The 27,276-nt window shown below is 35.5% G+C and overlaps 1 protein-coding gene across 6 annotated transcripts in view; it reads right to left on the bottom strand.

Moving 5' to 3' along the window:
- CCNY (cyclin Y) overlaps positions 1-27,276 on the bottom strand; it is a 110,742-nt gene that overhangs the window by 30,488 nt on the left and 52,978 nt on the right. For 5 of the 6 annotated variants that reach the window (XM_039338576.1, XM_039338571.1, XM_039338572.1 and 2 more), the window contains one exon: positions 13,052-13,126. In XM_039338576.1, coding sequence (XP_039194510.1) covers positions 13,052-13,118 — 67 coding nt within the window. In that variant the 5' untranslated portion in view covers positions 13,119-13,126. Of the gene's footprint in view, positions 1-13,051; positions 13,127-20,804; positions 20,866-27,276 lie in introns of all 6 variants that reach the window. The other variant, XM_039338573.1, reaches the window with a different exon arrangement.

Below are 27,276 nucleotides of genomic sequence, written 5' to 3'. Positions count from 1 at the left end.
TGGCAGATCTCCAAGTAGTCTTCTCCAGGCTAATAGATGGAGGAGATGGCAAAGCTCCTGACCTGGAATGTTAACAGCCTTAATTCTCCACAGAAAAGGAAGAAAATATTTCATTATCTGAAGCAACATAATAATGATATTATTTGTTTGCAGGAAACCCATATTATTTCTAAAGACCAAAAATATTTAGTTAATGCCCGATTGGGATCTCATTTTGTATCCTTTGCTCCTGGGAAAAAAGGGGGTGTAGTTATTTATGTTAAGCAAAATTTATCAGCTTCTTTACTAGATTCCGATCCTCAAGGGAGATATGTAATGATTGAAGTGGGAATGTATGGTTAAAAAAATACTTATAGTGGGTTTGTATGCTCCAAATCAACAACAAGAACAATTTCACAGGCTTTTACACCAAAAATTGACTTTATTGGATTATAGATCTGTTATACTGATGGGAGATTGGAATGGAGTTTTGGATACACATAGAGATAAAAAAGGACTTTCTACTTCTTTTAAACAGGCTAAATTACCTAAGGCCTTTTTTGATTTGAAAGAGGACTGGGAGTTGCGAGATTACTGGCGAGAACATAATATGGAAGAGAGAGATTTTACCTTTTTTTCTGATAGACATCAATCTTTTTCAAGAATTGATTTTTTTTTATCACAATGGATTTATATTTTAGGGTAAAGAATGTTAAGATTTTTCCAAGGACATTGACAGACCATAGTCCTGTGTGGATGGAGTTAGCCATGGAAAAAGAGGAGAGAAGATCCTGGAGGTTGAACGAGAATTTATTTAGACAAGAAATGAATGTTCAGAAACTTAAAGATTATTTAAAGGAATATTTTATATTAAATATGTATAAGGGAACTCCAATGTCAATGGTATGGGATGCAAGTAAAGCTTATATGTGTGGGGTTCTGATACAAATGAATAAGGTTTATAGGCAAAAACAGTTACAAAAACGTAAGGAGTTGGAAGATGAGATTAAATTAAAATAAAAAGTTTTAATTTTGAATCCTTCAGATGAGAAGGCAAAGGCAGCTATAAATTTACTTAAATCACAGTTTAATATGTTAATGGCTGACCAGACTGCAACCAATTTGCTTTATATGAAACATAATACATTTTGCAATGCTAATAAGCCAGGGAGATGGCTGGCTTACCAACTGCGGAAGAAACAGAGGTTGAGAATTATAGATAAAATAAATTATAATGGTAAATTGGTTTTTCAGAAGGAATTGATTAAAAAATCTTTTTTAGATTATTATACAAAATTATATATGGGTAAGAAAGTACAGGGTTTAGATATAGATAAATACTTACAAGACGCTCATTTTCCTAAGTTAACAGAAGATCAGAAACAAGAGATTAATGGACTTATTACTACAGAGGAAATTATTATGGCAATTAAACAATTAAAATTAGGTAAAGCACCGGGCACTGATGGATTGACATCAATTTATTATAAAACTTTGATAGATGAGTTGACAGAACCTCTAAAGGAACTTTTTAATAAGATATTACAGGGAACAGAGACCCCCCCATCTTGGGGTAGGCTTTTATATCTTTGATTCCAAAAGAGGATCAAGATCTTACTTTACCAAAAAAACTATAGACCTATATCTCTTTTGAATGTAAATTATAAAAATTTTTCCAAAATTTTAGCTAATAGACTTATGATGGTATTGAATCAAGTAATACACATGGATCAAACAAGTTTCATAACTGGAAGATATATGAAGAACAATGTTAGACAAATTATTAATTAATAGAATATTTGGATAAGAACAATCAGATCTCTGCAGGATTGATTTTTCTAGATGCTGAGAAAGCCTTTGACCAGGTAAATTGGCAATTCATGTTAAGATTGGTTAAGGAAATGAATTTTGGAGATAAAATTTTACAGGCTCTTTGAGCAATTTATCAAAGACAAACAGCACAACTTATAGTTAATGGAGGTTTATCTGAGGTATTTCAAATTGAAAAGGGGACTAGACAGGGTTGTCCATTGTCGCCTTTGTTGTTTGTTTTAACTTTGGAAATTTTGTTGATTAAAATTCGTGAATCATCTAAAATAAAAGGAATAGAGATTAATAAGAATAATTATAAATTAAGGGCTTTTGCAGATGATTTGGTTGTTACTTTGTCTCAACCAACTTATTCAGTAATGGAGTTGTTACAATTGATAAATCAATTTGGACAAGTCTCTGGTTTCAAAGTTAATAATAATAAGACTAAAATATTGCCAAAAAATATGACTAATCTGGATAAGGAGACTTTAGTTAGATTGACAGGTTTTGAAATTGTTAATAAGGTAAAATACTTGGGGGTATTTTTATCCGCTTCCAATGTAAAACTGTATAAAAATAATTATGAAAGGTTGTGGCTCAAAGTACAAAAGGACTTAAACGATTGGAAAAAGTTGCAATTATCTTTGTTGGGGAGAATAGCAACGGTTAAAATGAACGTTTTGCCAAAGTTTCTTTTTTTATTTCAAATGATACCTATTTTGAAGAATAAGCCAAGTTTAGATGAATGGCAGAAAGGCATTAATAAATTTATTTGGGCAGGGAAAAAACCAAGAGTAAAATTTAAAATTATGCAAGACGTACGAGAGAGAGGTATCAAGGTACCGAATTTTAAATTGCATTATGATTCTGTGGTTTTAACACTGATTAGTGATTGGATTAATTTAACAAATGGAGATATACTCCTTTTGGAGGGGTGGGATTTATTATATGGGTGGCATGCCTATTTAATTTATAATAAGAAGGTGGATAGGGCTTTTAAGTCTCATATTTTAAGAATTTCTTTACTTCGAGTTTGGAAGAAATATTACAGGATAGATACAAGAATTCCATTATGGGCCATTCCGGGGCATGCAATAGAAGGAATAAGGAAAGGAGTGAAGATGGACAGTATTTCTTATAAACAATTACTTAATTGGGATGGGAAGAATTGGCAATTAAAACATATAGATGAATTAGCACAAGAAAATATTATTTATTCGTGGTTTCAGTATAGACAATTATTGGAAAGGTGGAAGATAGATTATAAAGTGGGTTTGATTAGAGAGGATGAAAATTTGTTGAAACAAATTAAAGATCAAAGTCGATCTCACATAAAAAGAATTTATGATGTATTAGTGGAATTGGATTCAGAAACAGAATTAGTTAAAGATTGCATGGTCAAATGGGCTCAAAATTTTGATGAGCCGGTTTTATTAGAAACATGGGAGATAATTTGGGTGAGGAATGTTAAATTCATGCAAGCTCAAAATTTACGGGAAAATTTTTATAAAATGTTTTATAGATGGCACCTTGATCCACAAAAGATGTCTCGTATGTATTCAAATTTGCAACCTAAATGTTGGAGATGTGGTTGTTTGGATGCAACATACTATCATATTTGGTGGTCATGTAAAAGCATAAAAGTTTTTTGGATAAAGATATGGTGGAATATTCAAAAACTTTTTAAGAGAAGGATAAAATTTACTCCACAATTGTTTTTGTTAGGTATTATTGCTGATTGTGATGATAAAGAAATTATTTTAATGTTAAATTTAATTACAGCGGCAAGGTTGTTGATAGGACAATATTGGAAGAAGGAATTTTTACCTACTTTGGAGGAATGGTCTTTTAAAGTTTCTTATTTATCTGAAATGGCAAAAAATTCGGCTTATTTGAAAGATCAATCGCAAGAGAAATATCTCTTGGTGTGGAAAAGATGGATAAATTTTATACAGTATAAGTATGATATTAAAAGATATTATTTAGCTTTTGAATAATTTATGTTTAAAGTTTAAGATAATAAGTATTTTTATTGTATATATATATTGGATTTTTTTATTATATATATGTATTGGATTTTTCTTTTTTTTAATGTAACTTTTGTTTGAGGTTTATTTAAGTTTAAATGTTTTGTATTCTTAGTTTTAGTTAACCCTTATTCAGCTCTGGGAAGAGGGGGGGAGGGTTTTTGGGAGGGTAGGGAGGTAGTGGGAGGGGGATTTTATTGTAAAATTGTAAAAACTTTCAATAAAAAAAATAAAGCATCAATTAATCAATGAATTGAAAGCTAGCTTATTCTACTGGTTAAAGCACCAGCTAAAAATCATGGGACTGTAAGTACAATGCACCTGAGTGAGTTTGGGCAAGTGACTCTTTCTCAGCCCTAGGAAGAAGATAATGGCAAAGCGCTTCTAAAATACTTTGCCAAGAAAACTGCAGGGGTTTATCAGGCAATCACTAGAAATAAGAACTGACTCAAAGACAGAAATACACATAAAGCAATGAATTAGCATCATTACTAGAATTCTTTGTTGTTGTTGTTGTTAATTGCGAAGTCGTGTCCGACCCATCGCAACCCCATGGACAATGTTCCTCCAGGTCTTCCTGTCCTCTACCATCTTCTGGAGTCCATTTAAGTTCACACCTACTGCTTCAGTGACTCCATCCAGCCATCTCATTCTCTGTCGTTCCGTTCTTCTATTGCCCTCAATCTTCCCCAGCATTAGGCTCTTCTCCAGTGAATCCTTCCTTCTCATTAGGTGGCCAAAGTATTTGAGTTTCAACTTCAGGATTTGGCCTTCTAAAGAGCTCTCGGGGTTGATCTCTTCTAGGACTGATCGGTTTAAACGCCTTGCAGTCCCAGGGACTCGCAGGAGTCTTCTCCAGCACCATAGTTCAAAGGCCTCAATTCTTTGTTGCTCAGCCTTTCTTATGGTCCAACTTTCACATCCGTACATTGCAACTGGGAAAACCATGGCCTGGACTATACGCACTTTTGTTTGGCAGGGTGATTCTCTGCTTTTTAGTATGCTGTCTAGATTTGCCATAGCTTTCCTCCCCAGGAGCAAGCGTCTTTTAATTTCTTGGCTGCAGTCCCCATCTGAGGTGATCTTGGAGCCCAGAAAAATAAAATCTGTCACTACCTCCATTTCTTCCCCATCTATTTGCCAGGAATTGAGAGGGCCGGATGCCATGATTTTGGTTTTCTTAATGTTGAGTTTCAAGCCAACTTTTGCACTCTCCTTCTTCACCCGCATCAAGAGGCTCTTTAGTTCCTCTTCACTTTCTGCCATTAGAGTGGTATCATCTGCATATCTTAGGTTGTTGATATTTCTCCCGGCAATCTTAATTACAACTTTTGATTCATCTAGCCCTAGTTAAATAGGCAGGGTGACAGTATACAGCCTTCCCGGACTCCTTTCCCAATTTTGAACCAATCAGTGATTCCGTGTCCAGTTCTCACTGTTGCTTCTTGATCCACATATAGGTTTCTCAAGAGACAAATAAGATGGTCTGGTACTCCCATCTCTTTAAGAACTTGCCACAATTTGTTGTGATCCACACAATCAAAGGCTTTAGCATAGTCAATGAAGCAGAAGTAGATGTTTTTCTGGAACTCCCTAGCTTTCTCCATGATCCAGTGTATGTTGGCAATTTGATCTCTAGTTCCTCTGCTTCTTCGAAATCCTGCCTGTATGTAGTTTTCAATCCACATACTGCTGGAGTCTAGCTTGTAGGATTTTAAGCATAACTTTACTAGCATGTGAAATGGGTACAATGGTGCGACAGTTTGAACATTCTTTAGCATTGCCTTTCTTTGGAATTGGAATGTAAACTGACCTTTTCCAATCCTGTGGCCACTGTTGAGTTTTCCAAATTTGCTGGCAAATTGAGTGTACCACTTTTACTGCATCGTCTTTTAATATTTTGAATAGCTCAACTGGATACTGTCACCTCCACTAGCTTTGTTGTTGCTCAGATTTCCTAAGGCCCATTTCACTTCACATTCTAGGATGTCTGGCTCGAGGTCAGTGACCACCCCATCATGGTTATCTGGGACGTTAAGCTCGTTCTTGTATAGTCCTTCTGTGTAGTTTTGCCACCTCTTCTTAATCTATTCTGCCTCTGTTGTCTTCTGCCATTTTGGTCCTTTATCATGCCCATCTTTGCATGAAACGTTCCCTTCATATCTCCAATTTTCTTGAAGAGATCTCTGGTCCTCCCTATTCTGTTGTTTTCTTCTATTTCTTTGCACTGTTCATTTAAGAAGGTATTCTTATCTCTTCTAGCTATTCTCTGGAATTCTGCATTTAATTGGGTGTATCTTTCTCCTTTGCCTTTCGCTTTCCTTCTTTCTTCAGCTATTTGCAAAGCTTCATCAGACAGCCATTTTGTTTTCTTGCATTTCTTTTTCTTTGGGATGGTTTTAGTTGCTACCTCTTGTACAATGTTGCAAACCTCCATCCATAGTTCTTCAGGCACTCTGTCTATCAGATCTAATTCCTTAAATCTATTTGTCACCTCTACTGTATATTTATCAGGAATATGATTTAGTTCAGTGGTTCTCAACCTTTTTAATGCCGCGACCCCCAACCGGTCGTAAGTCGAGGACTACTCAACTGGTGCAGCACGTTTGCAGAATGGGATTTTTGGTGGGCTCAGCAGGGCAGAGACAGCCTGGACAACTCTCTATTCAAGAGAGTCTATTCTATTGGCTTTCAAAAGCCAATAGAATAAAAGGGAGTAGCACAGCTAAGGAAAAGGAGAAAAAAATGGCGGACTGCGTTGTTTGGCGACCACTGTGAAATGGTCGTTTGACCCAAATGGGGTCACGACCCACAGGTTGAGAACCACTGGTTTAGTTCATACCTGAGTGGCCTAGTGTTTTTCCTACTTTCTTCAATTTAAGTCTAAATTTTGCAACGAGAAGCTCATGATCTGAGCCACAGTCAGCTCCTGGTCTTGTTTTTACCGACTGTATAGAGCAGTGATGACGAACCTTTTAGAGACTGAGTGCCTAAACTGCAACCCAAAATCCACTTATGTATCATCGAGTACCGGGTAGGTGTGGCCAATTGGGTGGGTGTGGCTACAATAACGGCAGACTGGGTGGGACTAAAAAGTTCAATCAATCAATTCCAACTTTGCAAGATCTTTTTTTTCCCGTGAGAAGTTGAAATTGACTGATTGAACCTTTTTTTTTTCACATGGCGGTAGAGACCTAAAGTGAAAAGGTTTTATAAAACCCAGCTGAAGGCCTAGGACTGGGGCGACGGCACGCCTGCCCACAGAGAGGGCCATAGGTTCGCCACCATTGGTATAGAGCTTCTCCATCTTTGCTGCAGAGCACATAGTCAATCTGATTTCTATGTTGACCGTCTGGTGATGTCCATGTGTAGAGCTGACTCTTGGGTTGTTGGAAAAGAGTGTTTGTCAGAACTATTGTTCATTAAAAACCAGGCTGTGTACCATTCTTTTGGTTTTGATCTTGTTAAAACACTCCCAGCACAATACTGGGTGTATCAAAAACATTTCCTTGCAGATATCCAAAATCTAACAAGAATTAACTTGTTAATAAAGTACAGTAGTCCTTGACTTGTAACAGTTCGTTTAATGACCACTCAAAGTTACGACACTGAAAAAAAGTGACTTATGATGACTATTTTTCACATTTACGAACACTACAGCATCCCCATAGTCACGTGATCAAAACTCAGATGCTTGGCAACTGACTCATATTTATGACAGTTTGCAGTATCCTGAGATCACGTGATCACTTTTTTGATCTTCTGACAAGCAAAGTCAATGGGGAAGCCAGTTTCACTTAACAACCATGTTACTAACTTAACAACTGTAGTGATTTACTTAACAACTGTGACAAGACAGGTTGTAAAATGGGGAAAAATCACTTAACAAATGAGTCACTTGGGAACAGAAATTTTGGGTTCAATTGTGGTCGTAAGTCGAGGACAACCTGCATTAGCATAATTTTTAAATTTCAAAAAAATAAAAAATTGAGGAAAAAGGTTTTGAATTTTTTCCACAGCAGCATGCAATGATTCAACAGATCGTTTACTATCTAACAATTCACTGTGTGTGTGTACAACATGGCTATGTTGGAGCATATTAAGAGTTGAGTTTCACAATTCAAAACTAATTTAAATTGTGCAGTATTCCTAGCATAGGAATCTAACAGCCTGAAAGAAAGGAGGATCAAGATTGTACTCCACAATCATTCATTTCAATAATAATTGAGAAATTACTTTCCTTGATGACACTATGGGACTATGAGACTGATCAAAACATTAATTTCTAAAGATTTCTTACAAATCTATTTCTGTTACTGCTACTATTACTACTTCATCTTCCATCAAATTAAGCCATGAGTTTTTATTATGTCTCACTACTGTTAACAGTTATAACCTTCTGAAGTTTCATGAACCATTTAATATTTTCATAGTACACAAACTGATCCTTGCTAATCAGGAGTCCTGCAGAGAACATAACAATAATATGATACTAGAATAATGAGGACAAGGCAAGAACAGTCAATGCAATAATCTTTAAACAGGCACTGGAATACTCTGTTATCATACTTTCTAAGCTACGCTAATTTATTTGCTCTGGCTGATATGAGCTTTGTTTTGTCTCCACCTAGAGTGAGGACAATTTTATAGTCACAGAACTCTATCTGACTTGTTACATAATGCTAAACAAAGTGATGATGCTATAATCCTTTTTCTTCAAATAGAAATTTTCTGATCCCAAGTGGTGCAACTAATTATATAAACCACATTAGAGAAATTCACAATTGTGGCAGTGACAATTCTTGCATCCACACTGGAGATGTTCAGGGAAAGGGTGGGCTTTGCACTGAATATCACTACCAATCCTCACCATCCTCTATTTCCATATTGAGGGGTTAAAGATAAGGAGGAGCTCTAGAGATATGCAGCCTCTTGGAAAAGTCCCAAGAGAAATATCTGCAACCAATTATTCTTTTTCTTTGAACTTCCGATGAAGTGCACCTTAATGATGTTTTTTGGTAAAGACTTGCTCTTCATTTCATAAACAGTGTTAGTTATTTAGGAAAGGGAAAGACTGCCTTTTGCTGGCTAGAAGATGAAAACATTTTTAACGTAAGTTGTAGCTGAGAGTCTAGGACACCGTGGGCAATTAAAGCAATTTAGGCAGGACCAAGTTCTCCTCTTTTCCCTCAAGTATTTTGTTTCAAGAAGGATTCTTTTGAACATCTTTTCTTTATTTAGTTAGGTTTCTTTGGGACTTAATTTGGGAGTGCTTTCTACTTAAGAATAGCAGGAAGCCAAGCCACCAAATTTCACCCGTTGTCCTTGGAGTGGAGATTACAGTTGTAAGAATACAAAGCTTAGTCCCACATGTTAAATCTCAAAGAACTCACTCCTCTGTTAGAACTTGATAGTCTGGAAGAGAAAAGGGTAACTTAACACATGACTATCAATATTTCTTGCATGTTTTTCAAAGAAAATGTGATTGCAATTTATTATATACAACCATTTGTGGGAGGAAAATATATTGCCTCAACCTAACAGTAAGTGAATCCTCTTCTTCTGATTACATGAAGTTGCACTCTAAAGCGAACACAATTAATTTACTGGGAAGGCAAAAGCACAGACTAATAAATGATTATGTTCAACTCTACTGATCAATGAATCTGGAAGTGTGTCTGTATTTTCCTTTTAAAGAGTGCAGCACTCAAGACAAATGACAGCAGTCATCGACCTCAGCCTAAATATATTTGGCGAGACTCTCACCAACACAAGGATTAAACATTCTTGCTGTTCCAAAATACTTCAGAGTAATTCTTGCCTGTTCTTAGAAAAAGTATTTGCAATAGGGAAGACTGGGTTCCAATTTTATTTCCTCACTCTTCTGAAGAAAATAGGAAGGAATAAAAAAAAAGATGTATTAAATATTGGAAAGCTTTAACATACCTACCTTTCTTACTCTTTGTAAAAAAAACAAGAAGAAGAATCAGCTGGACATTGTGCTACTGAATTCTCTCAAAAGAATTTTACAGTACTTGAAAATTAAATGAAAACAAAGATTGGGAACATATGTACTGTACCTCATAAACCTGGGTTACCCATTATTAATTTAGAACAATTCACTCAAGACATAAATGACCATGTTCAAATTGTTATCCTACTCAGGAGAAGACCTAGGTCTCTGGAGAACAGCCTAATGTTGGGAAGGGTAGAAAGACAGAGAATAAAAGGACAACTAACTCAACGTGGATAGGCTCAGTTTCAATGAAGTTGGGTAACCCACAGGAAGACCTGGAACACTAAGCTAGGAAAATACTATCATGGAGAAAATCTATTTATGTGGTTGCTAAGACTTGATAGTGCATAATCCATCAGTTCAGAACAGGGATTGGATGTAGATTTTTTGTAAAAAAAATCCTTGATTAGTCTTTTTTTTTAATCAAAGAATTACTGACTTGTATGAGATAGGCTGAGGGACAAACTATTTATTAAATGAAATGTATGCCTCCATTCAACATTTATGAATTTTGTTGTTACTGTTTTTAAGTAAAAGCTGTGTAATATAAGGTTTAAGCACACACAAGGATTTTATTTTTCAAGCAGTTTTGAAAAAGTCCTGTCATCTCCAAGTAGTTGCTACTTGATATGGGAGAGAAACTGATATTGTTGTCACTTTTCTTCCATACCAAAAAGCAATGGGATAATGAGGAGAAGATTCTTCTTGCTAACATTCTTAAGAAAACAGCAGGAAAATACTCAGTCTGTTCTTGTTTCTGGCTTTGCATCCATTCGACTGTACAGATACTTAACAACTAACTAAACAAGATTTCTTTTTTAAAAAAAGGTATATAGTTCATACCGCACGTAATATGTTATTGAAAAATATATACAAAACATTTTTTAAAAAATAAGTGACTAATGACATACAGACCAGATTCTGCTAAGCTTTTAATTGTACACTTAATTTATACACAATGGTTTGTAATTCACTTAGTACAGCAGGCTATCATATTTTTGGATTTTGGTTCTCATAAAATTTACAGATTTGAATTAAGTATGTAACTACATAATATTTTAAGAAATGTAATAGCTCTTATCTCACAGTAGAATGTGATTCTGTTAATTGATTAAACAGTTTTTACTTTGTTTGTTTTTGTGCCTTCAAGTCATTGTTGTCTTGTGGCAAATGCCTGGACTCATTCCTGCAGTTTTCTTGGCAATATTTCAGAAGTGGCTTGCCACTGTAAAGCATAAGGCTGTAAAGCACTATGAAACAGCATATAAGTCTGCTAAGAATTACTGGCCAAAGATCACCCAGCTGGCTTTGTGCCTAAGATGGGACTAAGATTCACAGGCTAGTTGGTTCCAAGCCTGATGCCTTAACTACTACACTTAACTGGCTCTCCATGTTAATCAGTTACAAAACAGTAATAGATAAACTGGGAGCTTTGCCTATTTAATTACATCAAGTATACTAATCAATAGTCCTTTCCACCATTCTGATATAGCAGTCAAAAATTATGAACGACAGCACACACACAAAGAACATTCATTTTCCAATTCTCCTATCAATTAACTGAAAATAATTCATGCAAAGTCTCCCACCATAAACATGTGTAAGATGTACAAAATAGGAGATATATTCATATCTTAGTCAAAATGAGAACGATATCAATTTAAAGGCTTCTAAATGCACTGTGCCTTAAGCTTTTGAACATTTAACCCCTACATCAGCAGATGCTTGAAATGATTACTTTGAGTTGTTGGAGAAGGGTGCACATGTCAACAATGAAACTAGAGGAAAGTAAAGAACTGTGTACAAAACACAGACAGCAAATAGCTGTCCTATGGTAGTGGCCAAAATTATGGAAACCTTCTGGGAAAAGTGTATTTTTGAGGTTTGATGGCTAATAACACCACTTTTTTGGAGTAGTACAATAAATTTATATATCAAAAGAAAGATAATTTAATCAAGAATGTAATGCAACAAAGTTTGTTCAATTATCCCGTATTCTATGAAAAGTTATAGCCAAATATCCAGAAAAAGGAAGCACAACTTGCTTAGGTTGATATCAGGTAGTTTTCCTTCATCTGATTGTAACCAATGAGCATGAGTGTTTAGAGAGCCAATCAGGTGTCATCTTGTTTTGGCAATGAGCCAGTCAGATCACAGTAGGATTCAGTTATTGATGTCATATATTGAAGCTGAGAGGAGGACATTTGTCAATGTGTTATGTGATCGCTATCAAGTTGGTTGGGGTTTTTTGTGTTCTTTCATTTAGTGAGCTTGTAAAACGCAATAAAATTAAAGTAATGATGCAAAGAGTTGACTGGTTGCCCAGAAAGCGATGTAAAATAGTATTATTAAGTGAACAAGGCTAAAATTATAAAGAAATTAGAAGAAAAATTGGTGGAAACTTAACCAAAGGTGGCATTTCTACTGTACACTTTTCCCAAAAGGTTTCCACAATTTTGGCCACTACTGTATTTATGAAACAATGATTTGAATAATACCACTGATAGTGTTACACTGGGAAGCTAAATCAACAAGCATGACTTTACAATACTTTTTCTGTTCTTCAGAGAATTTTATGGCTCAGGTATTTCATAGGGTATTTTTTAAGGGCAACAATTATATTGAAATATTTCTCCACTAAGATTTTAGTATTATAATTTCTGATATTAGACTTATGTTGTTTTAGACCTTGTACAATTTGCTGATGCTGGAAATATAAGCCAATAGCACCTTGGTTTAAAAAACATCAGTCTCAGTTAATGACACTTATATGTCCACTAAAGTGAAAAGATTAAAAAGACTCAAGATAGCTTATATTGAAAACTCAATAAAAATGAGCCATCAAAAAGCAAAAAATAAGATAAGATATAGGTCCTTCTTATAGGAGAATACTATAAAACAGTTTCATTTACACCTCATCAAGCAACACGATTCGCAAAATGTATATTCCAAAATCTGGGTTTATAGTGCCATTCTAAAATAGAACAGGAATAAAATGGAGCTGGAATTTCAAGCGTTTTTGCTAGATAACGCAATCTCTAAAAACACAGAGATAAAATGATGAGGATTTTTTGTCAAAGAAGAGTGGGTATTCTTGACTCCTAATTTCTACAGTTTCTTAAAATGACTCAAAAGAATATAAAATATGAGCAACATAGTGGTTCAAATATCCATTGTAAGGCTTTCTTCCAATTGTAGTTTATAGCTGGTTACTTACCATCAGTTTGAGATTTGCTAAGGAATATTGTGCTGGCTCGTGGATGGTCTGAGGGGTTGAATTCCATGTTTAGATCTTGAAAAAAATGTGAGAAAAAGGGAATATTAGGAATGACTTGGCAGGAGTAAATTTTGTGTTTCATTGTACAACTAATGCTAATCCATTGTAAAGAGACAAATTCATACATCCTACATCCCAAATTATAACTTTGCAGCTTCAGTTCTCCAATGTATACTCTTTAAAGCAGAGATAGTTAACCAATTGTTTCCATGGAACCCTTTCAGAGAGTGTTTAAAAAGTACAGACCCCTTCATGGAAAAAACGCGTCTAGCTGCATAAAATAAAATACGAAGGTATAGACCAGTGGTTCTCAACCTATGGGTCGGGACCCCATTTGGGGTCGAACGACCATTTCACGGGGGTCGCCAAACAAGGCTGTACGCCATTTTCCCCCCTTTTCTTTGGCCACGCCCCTGGCACCCGGTGATGTATAAGTGGTTGGGGGTCACCACAACATGGGGAACTGTATTATGGGATCGCGGCATTAGAAAGGTTGAGAACCACTGGTATAGACTGTGTTACAAAAGAAATGCTTAAACATAATTATCAAAATATTAAAGAATACAGCTATGGAATGTTCCAACTTATTTTCCCCGAAAATAAGACCCAACCAGAAAATAATCTCTAGCATGATTTTTCAGGATGCTCGTAATATAAAACCCACCCCCAAAATAAGATGGACACATTTACTACCATATTTTTCCAAAAATAAGACCTAACTGGAAAATAAGTCCTAATGCATCTTTTGTAGCAAAAAATAATATAAGATCCAGTCTTATTTTCAGGGAAACGTGATAGTATGTGTGGTTCTTTATTAATCCCTTACATCAATAACAAAAAATTTAAATTAAATTCTAAATTTCAATTGGAGAGTAGGAAAAATAAATGGTATTTTTCCCAAGTTCCTAGACTTCCTGAAGTCTATCCCTGGACACCCCCCCCATGGACCCCTATCTAAGAGCCCCTGATTTACAGCACGACTCTATTTTAGATATAATTGTTCACTGTAATAATAATTACTGTGCCTCTGCTTACACAGATTTAGCTTAATGTGGAAACTATTTATATAAGGATATCACCCTCTGCCAGCTTATACAGATTAAATTTTAGGAGATAGAATTCAAGTCAAGTCAAGTAAGTTTATTACAGTCAAAGACCAGAAACCAGAACAATTTAAAAACACTCAAGGAATATCCAGTTAAAAATTCTAGAATAAAATAATAAATAACAGAAACAATTTATATTAAAATCACAATTTGGCATCCAATTTGTCAGTTGCACATGAGCAAAACACAGCATGTGTTTAACTATACTATAATATCAATCCTTAAACTGTGAGGCCCCATAGTCATTAAATACTAAAATGCAAAATAGTAGTAATGCAAAAGGGCTTGTGTATTAGTTGTCTAAAATAGCTATGTTGGATTAATCACGTATTTCTGATAAATCCCCAGAGCCAACATAACACAATTAAGAATGGTGGTTAAGGGAGCCCTGAATTCAGACACAAATGAATTACATAGCCAGTTAGATCACCTTAATGCTTCTTAAAAAAGGGGAGAATGGGAATAAGGGATATCCTTTACACAAAACGTATTGGAAAAAAGTCAAACATACTAGAATAAACTTGCAAAAGGGTCTTTCCTTATTTGCCTGTAGTGTGTAAAAATTGCCTCGAGCAAACTTTCTAGAAATGCCTCTTCAAGTCATATAAGACTAGCTTTAAAAACTCAAATAAATGGGTCCTCAAGTTAGGAATCTGTGGACTTTATGCAAGACAGTTCTATTGCTGCTACTAACAGAAGAAAGAAGGTCAGGACAAAAACTGATTATCCCTAATTTTCTCTCATTTTCCACCCTTCATATTCCTTATTCCTGTCCCTTCCAAAATTCTAGAAAGTCTTTGGTTTGAGTTAGGAAGCAACATATGCAAGGAGAAGATCTGCCACAAGAGGGCTGATTATTTCAGTGAAATTTGAAAGCAAAAGGCTGTGAATATCTTTCTGCTTAAGCGTCCCGTTACGACAGAATGAAGCCAACAGGATGTGATAGTCATCCTTAGAGCTGGCCCATCCTATGGTTGGATGTGAACAGCAGACAGAAAATAAAAAGGGGAAACAAAATAGAGAAATAAAATCCTCTAGTCTACACATCTCATTTTCATTTCAAGTTGAAAAGGTTTCTCGAGAAACTGAATTTTGACTCTCTCCAATTTAAGTTTTGCTGCCAACTGGCAGAAAGCACATGATGGCACTGCTTATCCCTCTTAATCTTAGCTTTGCCTTCCTTAGAAAATGCCATTGATAACACTGTTTGCTGCCAAGTGTCAAGAAACATCCACAGCTTTTAGTCCCCTTATTTGGGTATGAGGCAGAAATCTGCCCATTAGCACACACAATTTCCCTAAATGCTATAGGCCAGTGCTTCTCAACCTTAGCAAATTTATCATTAAGATGTGTGGACTTCAGTTCCCAGAATTCTGCAGAGTATTGGGAGTTGAAGTCCATATATCTTAATGTTGCCAACTTTGAGGAATACTTTTGTAGACATCCATCCATCCATAATCTTACTCTCATAGGCAGCTACACAAACACAATCTGACACAGTCATAAAGCATAAGAGAAGAGAGGAAAATTATTAAGATCTGTTGCATGGTCAGCCAGATGTTTAGACTGGATTAGGCATTTTTATCTACTATCTTATTATTATAAAAGCTAAACATGGCATAAGAACCATGGAAAGATACATGCTCTGCATTACAACACAAGATAGAAAGAACAGATGGAAATTTTGTCAATGCACAGATTGCCTTGACTGCAAACAGGTTCACAGGAGCAATTAAAGTGATGGTTTTATCCTAAGGCTGCCTTCTCCAATCAGAATCAATCTATCTGAGATGCTCCTCCTAGGAGAAACTATGATGTCCAATTTTCATGAGATTACAATGTACAGGAATCATTTGGGGAAGGAATAGTATGCCTCCTGAAAGCAATGTTTGTTAATGCCTTCTAGACATTTAATGGAAAACTGTTTCCAAGAACATTTGAGGGCCCTTCAGCCATACGAGTCAGGAGGCTGGTTGAACCTTTGATATATTGTTAATGCATTGTTGATGGACCTATCCTCAGTTGCCCTCCTCTGTCTTTTTGTCCTTGCTATGTATGAATATCTCTTTTTTTATTTATTGTTATATTACTTTAACAGTGTTTGCCATCCAGAATCGGCTTGACAAGATGGATGGCAATATAAATAGATAAATAAACCAAATAGAATCAACCCACCAAGTGACTTATGTCGTGTTATGTTGTTTTAATTGTTGTTCTGTGTTTCATCTTTCTACTAATAGTGTTTTTTTTATTGAAAAGTTTTTAAAAGTTTTACAAATAAACAACCAACCCTCACCCATCCCTCCCAAACCCCCCTCCCCCCTCCCCGAGCTTCCCAGAACTGAATACAGGCTTATCTATAATTTTAAAAAACCTAAACAAATTTTTACAACTTATAAAATAATTAATATTAAAATATATATGACATAAACATTAAAAAGAAAAATACTTAAAAAAAGAAAGAAAAAGAGAGGAAAGCGAGTGAGAAAGAAAAAGAAAAAGGAATAAAAAAGATAAAAAAAAAGAAGGAAGAAAGATAAGGACGGAAAAAGAAAAGAAAAAAACAATCTATAAAATATCCAAAATAATTTTTTATACAATTTATAAAAAAGCTAAATGATATTTTTCCATATCCAAATTATATTGTATAAAATTTATCCATTTTTCCCATACAACAAAAAATTTCTCTTGAGATTGCTCCTTTAAGAAAGCCGAAATCTTTGCCATTTCCGCCAAATAAGAAACTTTATAAAACCACTCTTGTAAGGTAGGCAAAGATTCCTTCTTACTAATAGTGTTTTAATGTTTGTGTTATATGGTTTTATTGCTGCAAATCTTAGAGTCTTGGAATATTGGCAAAATACAAATGGAACTAATAAATAAAAAACTAACTAAATAAGAAATTCCTTTAGCTCATTAATACATAGGGAAACTCCCAAAAACAATGAAGGCCAGGTACCTAGCAACTAGCTGCTTCTGAGGAATTCTCTAGGCCAGCGGTTCTCAACCTATGGGTCGCGACCCCATTTGGGGTCGATCGCCCATTTTTGGGGGGTCGCCAAAGGCGGCGATCCGCCATTTTTCGTGGTGCCGTGCACGCGCGCCACACATGGGGGCGGCGCCGTGCACGTGCGCCGCGCATGGGGGTGGCACCGCGCACGCGCACCGCACATGGGGGGTGTCGCACATGCGCGCCACGCATGGGGGCGGTGCCCCACCCCCATGCGCGCGGCCCGGCGCATGCGCAGAATGTTTGTGTGACGGGGGTCGCTGTCACACAAACGTTGAGAAGCACTGCTCTAGGCTTTCCTAGCTATGCAATAAGAAACTTAATATTAGTTTCATTAAAAAAAGAAGAAACTATCTATCCGTCTATCTATCTGTTTCACAAAATATATGAAAAGAACTTTGAAAAATGACAAAAATACATATACTTATTTTTTGGAGAAACTTGCATTCAACTCCTGTAACAAATGCAGGATAAGTGTTTGGTAGCAGGGAAGTTCTTAAGTTTTCAAGTATAGATAAAAAACAGTTATGCAAACATTTTAAGTTTATGTACATAAACTAAAATAAATATTTAATTTATAATTTTTGAAATGCGGTGTAATTTTCTTATGTCTGAACTGAGATTATATTCTTGCTACATCTACCATATTCTACACAATCTTGCTATATATCTACCATATTCCATAGCTCTTGTGCCCCAATTCAACTTCTTGTTTTTATAACCTTGGTGTTATCCATCTCAGCAACTTTGGACTGATGTAGTTGCCCTAACTCAGTGGTTCTTAACCTTTTTGAACGAATCGCCCCCTTGAGCCAATGAGGAAGTTGTCATCGCCCCCCTCCCTCAACATAACCTCTCAATCACAACATAGGAAATAATTCTTCAATTTATGCAAACACCTGTTTTGTTTTCTTTAAAATTGTCATCAGGACATATCGATGCAAATAATTTATTTCCAGCCTTTTCCCCATATCTCAACTGTGTGAAAAATTTTGGTGCCACCCGTCACTTTATTCCCAAACTTCGTGATATATGTATTTCATTATTATCTTATTTATTCAAGACACTTAAATGTAATGACCACTGAAAACAAAATTCAATTGCAAGAAAGTGAAATGCCTGAAAAGAAAAACAGTAACATTTAATGATTGAATTACAAGTAAAATTTAAGACGCAAAAAGAAATATAAAAAGAGTAGAGGCTGCTGCGCAACGTGCATGAAGATAAGCAATGCGTATTCACATCTGTACGGCATTCTGTACTGAAGCTAGCTGGAGGAACCTTTGAAAACACAATTCAATCCACTAATAGCAAGCGATCTGATGTTTTTGTATGACAGATATACAGCCATTCACTGTATGAAAAAAGTCTCAAAAGTGTCCCCAAAAGTTCTCACTTCATCACCCCCTTTTTGTTCCTTGGCCTCCACGTTGCCCCTTTTTGTTCCATCGCCCCCCCTGAAAAACAAAATCACCCCCTGGGGGGGGGAGATATCGCCCAGGTTAAGAACCACTGCCCTAAAAAGCTGTTCTGTATGTACCCGAACCTGCAACCTAAATGTTGGAGATGTGGTTGCTTGGATGCAACCTATTTTCATGTTTGGTGGACTTATAAAGTGATTAAAGCCTTCTGGATTATGATTTGGTGGAACATTCAAAAGGTTTTTAAAAGGAAGATTAAGTTTACTCCCCAACTGTTTCTTTTGGGAATTTTCGTGGACTTTAATGTTAAAGAAACTATTTTAATGTTGAATTTAATAACAGCATCAAGATTACTGGTGGGTCAATATTGGAAGAAGGATACTCTGCCTTCTTCAGAAGAATGGATATTTAAGGTTTCTAATTTAGCAGAAATGGCTAAAATTTCTGCTTATTTAAAGGACCATTCACAAGAGAGATATTTTAACGTATGGAGAAGATGGATAGAATATGTTCAGAAGAAATATGGAACTACAAAGTTTCACTTATTCTATGAGTAATGATTTTGTTTATAAACTTATGATGTTAAAGTTTGAAGAGAGTTAAGCGTTTTTATGATTTTGTTCATTGTATAATTAGTAAACTTAAATAGATTATGTTTAATATGTTTGCATAATCCTGTATTTTGCTCTGGGAAGTCGGGGGGAGGGGGTGGGGGTGGATGGGTTGAAGTTTAAGTAGTTCAGATAAAGTAGAAATAGTCTTATTGTATATAATATTGTTTTAATTTTGAGAGAGGAATTGCTCGGGCATTTCCCCTGGACCGCATCAAGAGGGAGAAGAAGAAGGTGAGAAGTAAGTAGGAAGGTTGAGGTGAAGGAGGAGAGAGGGTGAGTGAAGAAAAAGAGGGAAAGAAGTAAGTTGGTTTGAGGTGGGATGCGATTTGGGGGGAAATGGGCAGGCAATTTGTTTTATTTTTTATCTGAAGTATTTGTAAGATTGTTATGTATTGTAAAGTTGAAAATAAAAAAAAATTACAAAAAAAAAAAAGACCCACTGCCCTAACTGACACTAGTAAAGAGATCAAGGTGGTACACCACAGTACCATTTTGGGCAAAAGGAGACATCTATAGAAAGACAGGAATCTTTTTTACTAGGAGATTTAGAGACAAAAAGTGCAGGTGGGATAATAATCCTGCCAACTATAAATACTTTATGTTTAGTTTGATAGTTCATCTTATCAGCGAAACAGCTCTGCATTCCTAGCCTCAACTTAATATGCATGGCACGAAAAAACCTGTTCCTACTCTATACCTGCTTTTTTGCCATATACTTTTTTGCTAAGCAGTTTTCTAAATTCATTTCAATAATATTTTATCCAGGCACAATACAGTAGCCTGGATTTTTAAAACCTAACCAATATTAGTTATAAATATATAATCAGCTACTCAGTCGCCTTTGTGGCAATCAACAATTTATTCTTAAACCATATTTCCCAGAAGAAGTAAATGAAGTGCTCCAACAATCGTAGCTATTAAACCTTTATTATGTATTTTGTTACAGAACATTCCTGACTAAACAGAGCTGTCAGAGTTCCACTTGAGAGCTCTTTATAAAATATTCCTTCCCTGAGTTGTTCTTCATTAACGTCACTGTCACAATCACATCTGTTTGTCTCTCGGCACCAATATTGATTCCACATATCTTTGTCCAGGCGGAGAGAACAATGCAAACACTCTTGTTACCATAACACATTTGAGAAGGACACAAAATAACCAGCTCTGGGACCCTCATAAATGAGACTGTCTAAGTGAAATAGTTGTACTACCCAGAATTCCATAGTCTTTAATCCTAACACTGGAATTCCGATCTAAATAGGGCTTCCCCTTAAACCTGATAGAAATTCAGTAGAATAGTATTGCACCATGAAAGATTTTGCTGAAGATCTTCAAACAGGTAGATGGTCTTCTCTCAGACATAATCAAATGGATTCTGTACTTAGCAGGGGTTTATAATTGGTGATTTTGAAGGCCACTTGCAACTCTGTGCTTAAGTATATAGGAAATGTTATTCCATTATCCATCCATCCACAATAGAATTTTAATGGAACAGGTTGATAATCTAGCGATACCACATAATTCTAAATAGGCCACACATACATGGAACTGTTACTTTCCAGCACTGATTGGCTAACTGTTGCCTCATAAACTGCCTTTCTTCCTGAAAAAAGAGGAAGGGAGGAGAAAAATAAAAACAACGTAAGGAGCTTACCAATAGACAAAAGTGTAAGAGAATCTAGCTGTTTTCACAAGCAGTAGAAAAATAATTTCATTGGGTTATATCTTCATGAATCAGAGCCAGCTTTCATCCATCTCTATTGATAGCATGGCCTGGAACAATTCACTTTGATCTTGAACTGGCTCCTGAATAATTTAACTGGGTAATTATTTAACTGCTGGCCATCTCTATAGGTAGTCCTGGACTTACAACCATTTGTTTAGTGATATGGCACTGGAAAAAATGACTTATGAGCATTTTTCACACCTCTGACTGCTGTAGCATCCTTATGGTCAAGTGATCAAAATTAGGATATTTGATAATGGGTTCATATTTATGGTGGCTGCAGTGTCCCAGGGCAATTTTATTTTATTTTTTTGCAATCTTCTAACAAGCAAAGTCATTAAGATTCACTTAGCAACCATGTTGCTAAATGTCTCTGAAGGTTCTCAGTCATCCAGGTCATGGTTGTCCCAAAGGTGTTGTTCAAAAGGCAACTGGACTTTCTTGTTTTTTTTCCCTTCAACTCCCCACCATTCAGCCAGAACTAAAAAAGCTTCTTGGATGAGAAGCAAAATGTTGTCAAGGAAAAAAAACTAAGAAAGTCCTGTTGCCTTTGGAAAAGCGCTGTTGGGACAACTATGTTACTAATTTAACAACTGCAATGGTTCACATAACAATTGTGGCAAGAAAGGTCATAAACTAGGGCAAAACTCACTTAACTGTCTCATTTAGCAACAGAAATTTTGAGCTCAAATTGTAGTCAAAGTCAAGGACCACCTGTACAGACCATGGGTCCTTGTCTTCTTTTCAATATTTCCCATTAAAATACTTATTGTCAGAAGCAAGCAACTAGTTAACATTATTCTCCATACCAAAGATGAAGACATTTAAGAAAAAAGATGACTTCAGTATTTTCACAAAGTAAAAAGATCCAGTCCTTTTAAAAACAAAAATCCTTACTTACTTACCCTTGATTACCTTATTAACCTTGTGCACCAATGTTTTATTTTTTCTCCACAAAGATTTCCTAACATTCATCTATAGAACTGACCAAATTGTATTTTGAATAGTATCCTGTTTCCCAGAAATGCTAATCAAATATTCTGGGGGCATTACCAAACACAAAAGAAAAACAATAGATCTTTTTTCTGTTATTTCTCAACAATTCCCAGGTATTTTCCCTGATCCCTTAGTAATTGCACAATTCATTTTATCATTCATTTAAAAATACTATTTCCTGCTGTGATTTTTGAATAAAGCATATTTCTTACAAATATACATGGATCTGATGGAAATGGCCGGTTTGGGGCCAACTTTATTTATTTATGCTTATGTGCATGCCTAGATCATTTGAATTATTTTCAACGAAAACAATGAGAAAAAGAGATATACGAGTGATCCTCAATTTACAACCACAACTGAGCCCCAAATTTATGTTGCTAAGCAAAACATTTGTTAAGTGAGTTTTACCCCATGTTATGACCTTTCTTGCCACAGTTATTACTTGAATCACTGCAGTTGATAAGTTAGTAATGTGGTTGTTAAGTGAAACTGGCTTCCTCATTGACTTAGGTTGTCAGAAGGCCACAAAAAAGCGATTACATGATCTAGGACACTGCAACTGTCATATATATGAGTCACTTTTATGTTTAGTTACACTTGAACACAACTTTTGATTCCAACAGAAGTGACTAAAATAATTTATTGGTAAAAGTGATATTGAGGGGGAAATGCTATGAAAACTGTATGTTTTCTCATATTTTTGCTTTAATAAAAAGAGGATAGTTAATTTTCCCACGGAACTGAGAACATCATGACAATCATCCTAATTGAACAGGAAACAACAACTTTTCAACAATATACTCTTTAAAACATTCATGTGAAAGAAAAAACCCTACACTACAGAGTATTTCCATGGTAAAAATATTGTTAGACTTTTATAGGTTCCCAATATCCACCCAGTAAAAAAAACCTGAGTTATCTTTTCAAAATAGGAAGGAACTAGCTTTATGGGAATTGAACATGCAACAGTCCAAAGATGATAACATAAAGTGAAAATCACAGCATGTCACTCCTGAAAAACACTCAGCCTTAATTAAATGACATTAAATTACTGAATATAAATCATGATTTCCTCAGTTATTATTGCCCTCATCATTTCATATTTTTTACAAAAATTGAAAGTACAAATTAAACAGGACAGACCAAAAAAGGGAACACCAAGGGAAAAGATTTTTTTTAATTATTGGAATAGTAATCAGTATTACATAGTGGCTATATATGTTTACAATATAAACAAGGAGATGAAGGTATTAATATCTACCTACGCACATACACCAAAAAAGAAATATACTAAAATATGAAACATTTATGTATATGATGTCCTGATGTCACACAACAGCAGAAAGTGTTATTTGGGGGAAGAACGCTGGATCAGCTAATTTTTTTAGCTTTAAAAAAGTCAATCCTAGCTCTGAAAATAGCTAAATTTCTCCCTTCTCGTGACTAGCAGAAGCAGGATAAAGAGGCAAAAGCCTATTTAAAAATAGCCAGTGTCATATAGCCATTTATTTTATTATAAACCAACTAGCCTGGGTCTGTCCTAAAAGTATATAGCTCACAAAAAAGGTGAAACCAACCCTATCTTTCTATTAATCTCAAACATTACTTTTCTTAAGCTATAGAAACATTAATCCCTGAAAGTTTAACTCTATTTTTTTGTGTAACTTTTTGAGACAACCCAGGTAAGGAAATACTTGATCAGGAATATGAACCCTGTATGGCTAATAGTTAAGAATATATTATACTATTAATATACTATGGCTAATATGGTTAAGAATATATTAAAAAGGGCTTTGTTCAGGTTATTTTGAATTCTTTAAAACAATTAGACTTATTCCAAGGTTTCAAGTACAAACCAACTGGTTTTTTTTTATATGAAGCATATTTTACAGTCCTTTCTGGAGAATACAAAAACAGTGCTTAGTAAATAACTCTTAATAAAGAACTAGACAACTCTGATCCCTTGGGTCCTCATTTCAGAGATTAATTCCTTACCAGATTCCTTAATGTCTTCAACAATGGCAAAACTTCTGATGTATGACATAATGTATTGTTGTTCCAAATATATTATCATAACATTTATTAAGCTACCATATGATAAAAAGACTTTCTCCAAAACATTACTATCAACTTTCTAGAGTAGCTGAACAATTGCATAGAATTTCTACTTAAGAGAACTCTTTTCTTCATAAACATACTTAAATAATTTATTACATGTATTTTTATGTAAAGGAGATAATACAGTAATCTCCACCAAGAAAGAAAAGAGAGCAAAAACTTTTCAGTCTCTCCCTGTACACGCTTTTAGGCAAGATATGTAAAAATTATTAAAGAGATTTCGCATGCACATTATCCATTCACACACATACTCAAGGCCTTTTCCTACATTTGTTTTGAAGTATGCTTCTAAATATATACCATACAAATATGACAAACATACATTTATGAGCATACAGTGCTAACAAGAACATTTACCTAATAACCAACAAGAGCCTTGTTTGGATTTTCTGCTTCCTGTCTAAACAATCCCAGGTCATAAGAACACTGCCCCACCCTCTCCATTGTACACCTTGTTGTTACTTGCTTCACTCCCATCCCAGTATTGGGAAGATAAACATCTGCAGGGCAGAAGCTCGTCTACTCATATATTTCATACACAGTATAGAATCCTGCAAGATCAGGGATCTAAATTAAACTGACTGTAAAGCATTGAATAGTTACAGGCTTTCTGAAGGAATCATTCAGACTCCCAACATGTGATGGGCATGTGATAAAGAAGTAATACCAGGGGGATGGAGAAGGCTTGCTAATCTTTATTAATGCCCAAAGAGAGCTTTTGTGTTTCATAGACACCAGACACCAGTGTTTTTCAAACTTGGCAACTTTAAGATGTGTGGACGTCAACCTCCAGAATTCATACTTGAAGATTGAAAAAACTATGATTTGCTGTGTATAATCAACATGGGGCAAATTGTATATCCCCCTAAGTGTTAAAAATGCACACAGTAAGCAAAAGCCAACGGAAACACTGCACTAGAATTACAGACCTAGGAAATGCAAAACTAACACAGGAAAGTGGGTTAAACAGGATCACAAAAGAAAAGGCATAACATTTTAAAACAGTGGCTCAGCTAAAATATTTAATAACATCATCCAAAGCATTTAATGAGACGCATGGTTTGAATCTGTATACCGAAGTTTATTCACAAATACTGTTATACACATTCAAACCATGTGCTTAATTAAATTATATTCATATGGACACCTGCAAGGCCATAGGAATACAATATTCCTAACTTTTGTATGGAATATCTGCAAAAACCCGAGATTCCATCAAGAGCACAAGGCTGTAAAATTTTGGTATTAAGTACTTAATTCTCTTTCTGACAGATTGTTAACAGTCTAACACTATCACACATTATCTTTTACCATCATGCAACTGCTATTCACTACAGAACTCATAGCACTGTTTGCCATGGAGCACCAAAGCAGCCAGCTGTTATATCGACATTTTTCCCTCCCTATTTTCCTAGTCAAAATCTATTTGGTATATTTATGAGTTGACAGGATTTTTTTTCTGTGAAGTATAAGGTATATTGACAGCTAAATGTGATGAAAATCACTCATGCTTGGCCAATGGTGATAACACAAGAAGATGACAAACACAGAGATAACACGGGTAATGTATTCAAATGAGATTCATAACATAAGAAAATTGCACTCACCCATGCCAATTTGTATTAATTGGCTTGAATTATTTTTTCTTCAAAAAGATCTGACAACTCAACACTCCTTTCAAAAAGGCATGAAAAAAAAACCTACCATATAAGCAGTGGACTCTGATGGAAATGGCAGATTTAGGTCATGGGCTCACTCTCATGGAATTTAATATCTCTTATCCCAAATCTTAGTGTTATGCCACACAATTCTACAGTATTTTTTTTCAAATAAACCAACTAGCAAAATCTGAAAAAATAAAGGACTTGTAAAATTTGAAAGCATTTTTCAAATTAGCATTCTGGGATTTTTTAAAAGATTACTTCAGAAGTTTAATTGGAACTGAACACAAAGCACAATAATCTAATCAGTAATCTAATCTAATTATCCAAACTTTCTATTTGTTCCCATGTATTTACATATAAGGGGTCTCTAGTGCTCTTTGAGCTTTCTTTTCTTGCAAATGTTTCATTACCCAAACTAGGTAACATCATCAGTGCTAGTAGACTGATAGACTTTATTGGTAATTTACATATTTGAATACTTTGAATTAGTACAATAGCTAGAAGGTTTTCGAAGGTCTAGTTTAGAGGTCTCCAACCTTTCCGGGTTCACAGCTCAGAGGGAAGGAGAGCAGCTTTTAAATTGGAGCGCGTGCGTGCATGCAAACAGGGCTGCCACACCGACACGGCACTAGTGGCCCTGTTTGCACATGCGCAAATGGGACAAGCACACCCACCCAGTGCTAGCGGCCTCATTCACACCCACATACATGTGCAAATGTGGGCATTAGCGCAAGTGGGGATAGTATGCATATATGCATGGGCACACTGGCCAGCTATTGCCACAGCCCGCTGGCCAAGAGGTCACAGTCCGGTAGTGGGTCGTGGCCCATAGGTTGGGGACCCCTGGTCTAGCTTTTTCTATGTGAGTTTGCTTGAAACTTACTATCTGTAATACAGTATTCCTTTGAATTTTGTTGGAGATTACTACAGAGTGCTAAGTAAATAAACAATGATCACAGAACAAATAATTCTATAATTCTCAATCATGGCATAATTGACCAAGTTCTTATTGTTATACTTTGAATGCATTATATAAAGACCTTACTCTATGGAAAAGTCTTTAATTCTGGGAAGGGTGATAAAAAAGAAAAAAACAGGACAATGACAGGAAAGTGGATAGCAGCAGATGTACCACTAGAAGACCAGAGAGTCTGATTGGAGAAAGATTGTCCTTGAGAAGGTACATCTATATGGTTGATAACAGCCAATACTAATTTGAGGACACATAATCAATTCAGTATTTGGAGATGAAAGAAGCAAAAGAATGAATGAAAAAGTGAAGGCAACAGAACTGATGATTTAAGGGACCAGTATGTCCATGTGCTTTGATTACAAAGAACTGGTTTGCCATTGCTTTCATCTAAGAGACTTTTTATTTTTATAGTTTAGTATTCACTAATAATCACCCACTGCAGAAGCATTGAGGCTCAATACTGGTTTTCTTCAAGACCAAAAAAGTTCATCCGGATGCTATTATTTGCTGAGACAAATTAAGGGGGGATGTTTT

This window comes from Crotalus tigris, unplaced genomic scaffold (genome assembly GCF_016545835.1).
Source record: "Crotalus tigris isolate CLP2741 ecotype Arizona unplaced genomic scaffold, ASM1654583v1 scf7180000017710.2780689, whole genome shotgun sequence".
Lineage (NCBI taxonomy): Eukaryota > Metazoa > Chordata > Lepidosauria > Squamata > Viperidae > Crotalus > Crotalus tigris.
The sequence above is the reverse complement of the archived record's forward strand: the minus strand, read 5'-3'. Positions and strand labels throughout refer to the sequence as shown.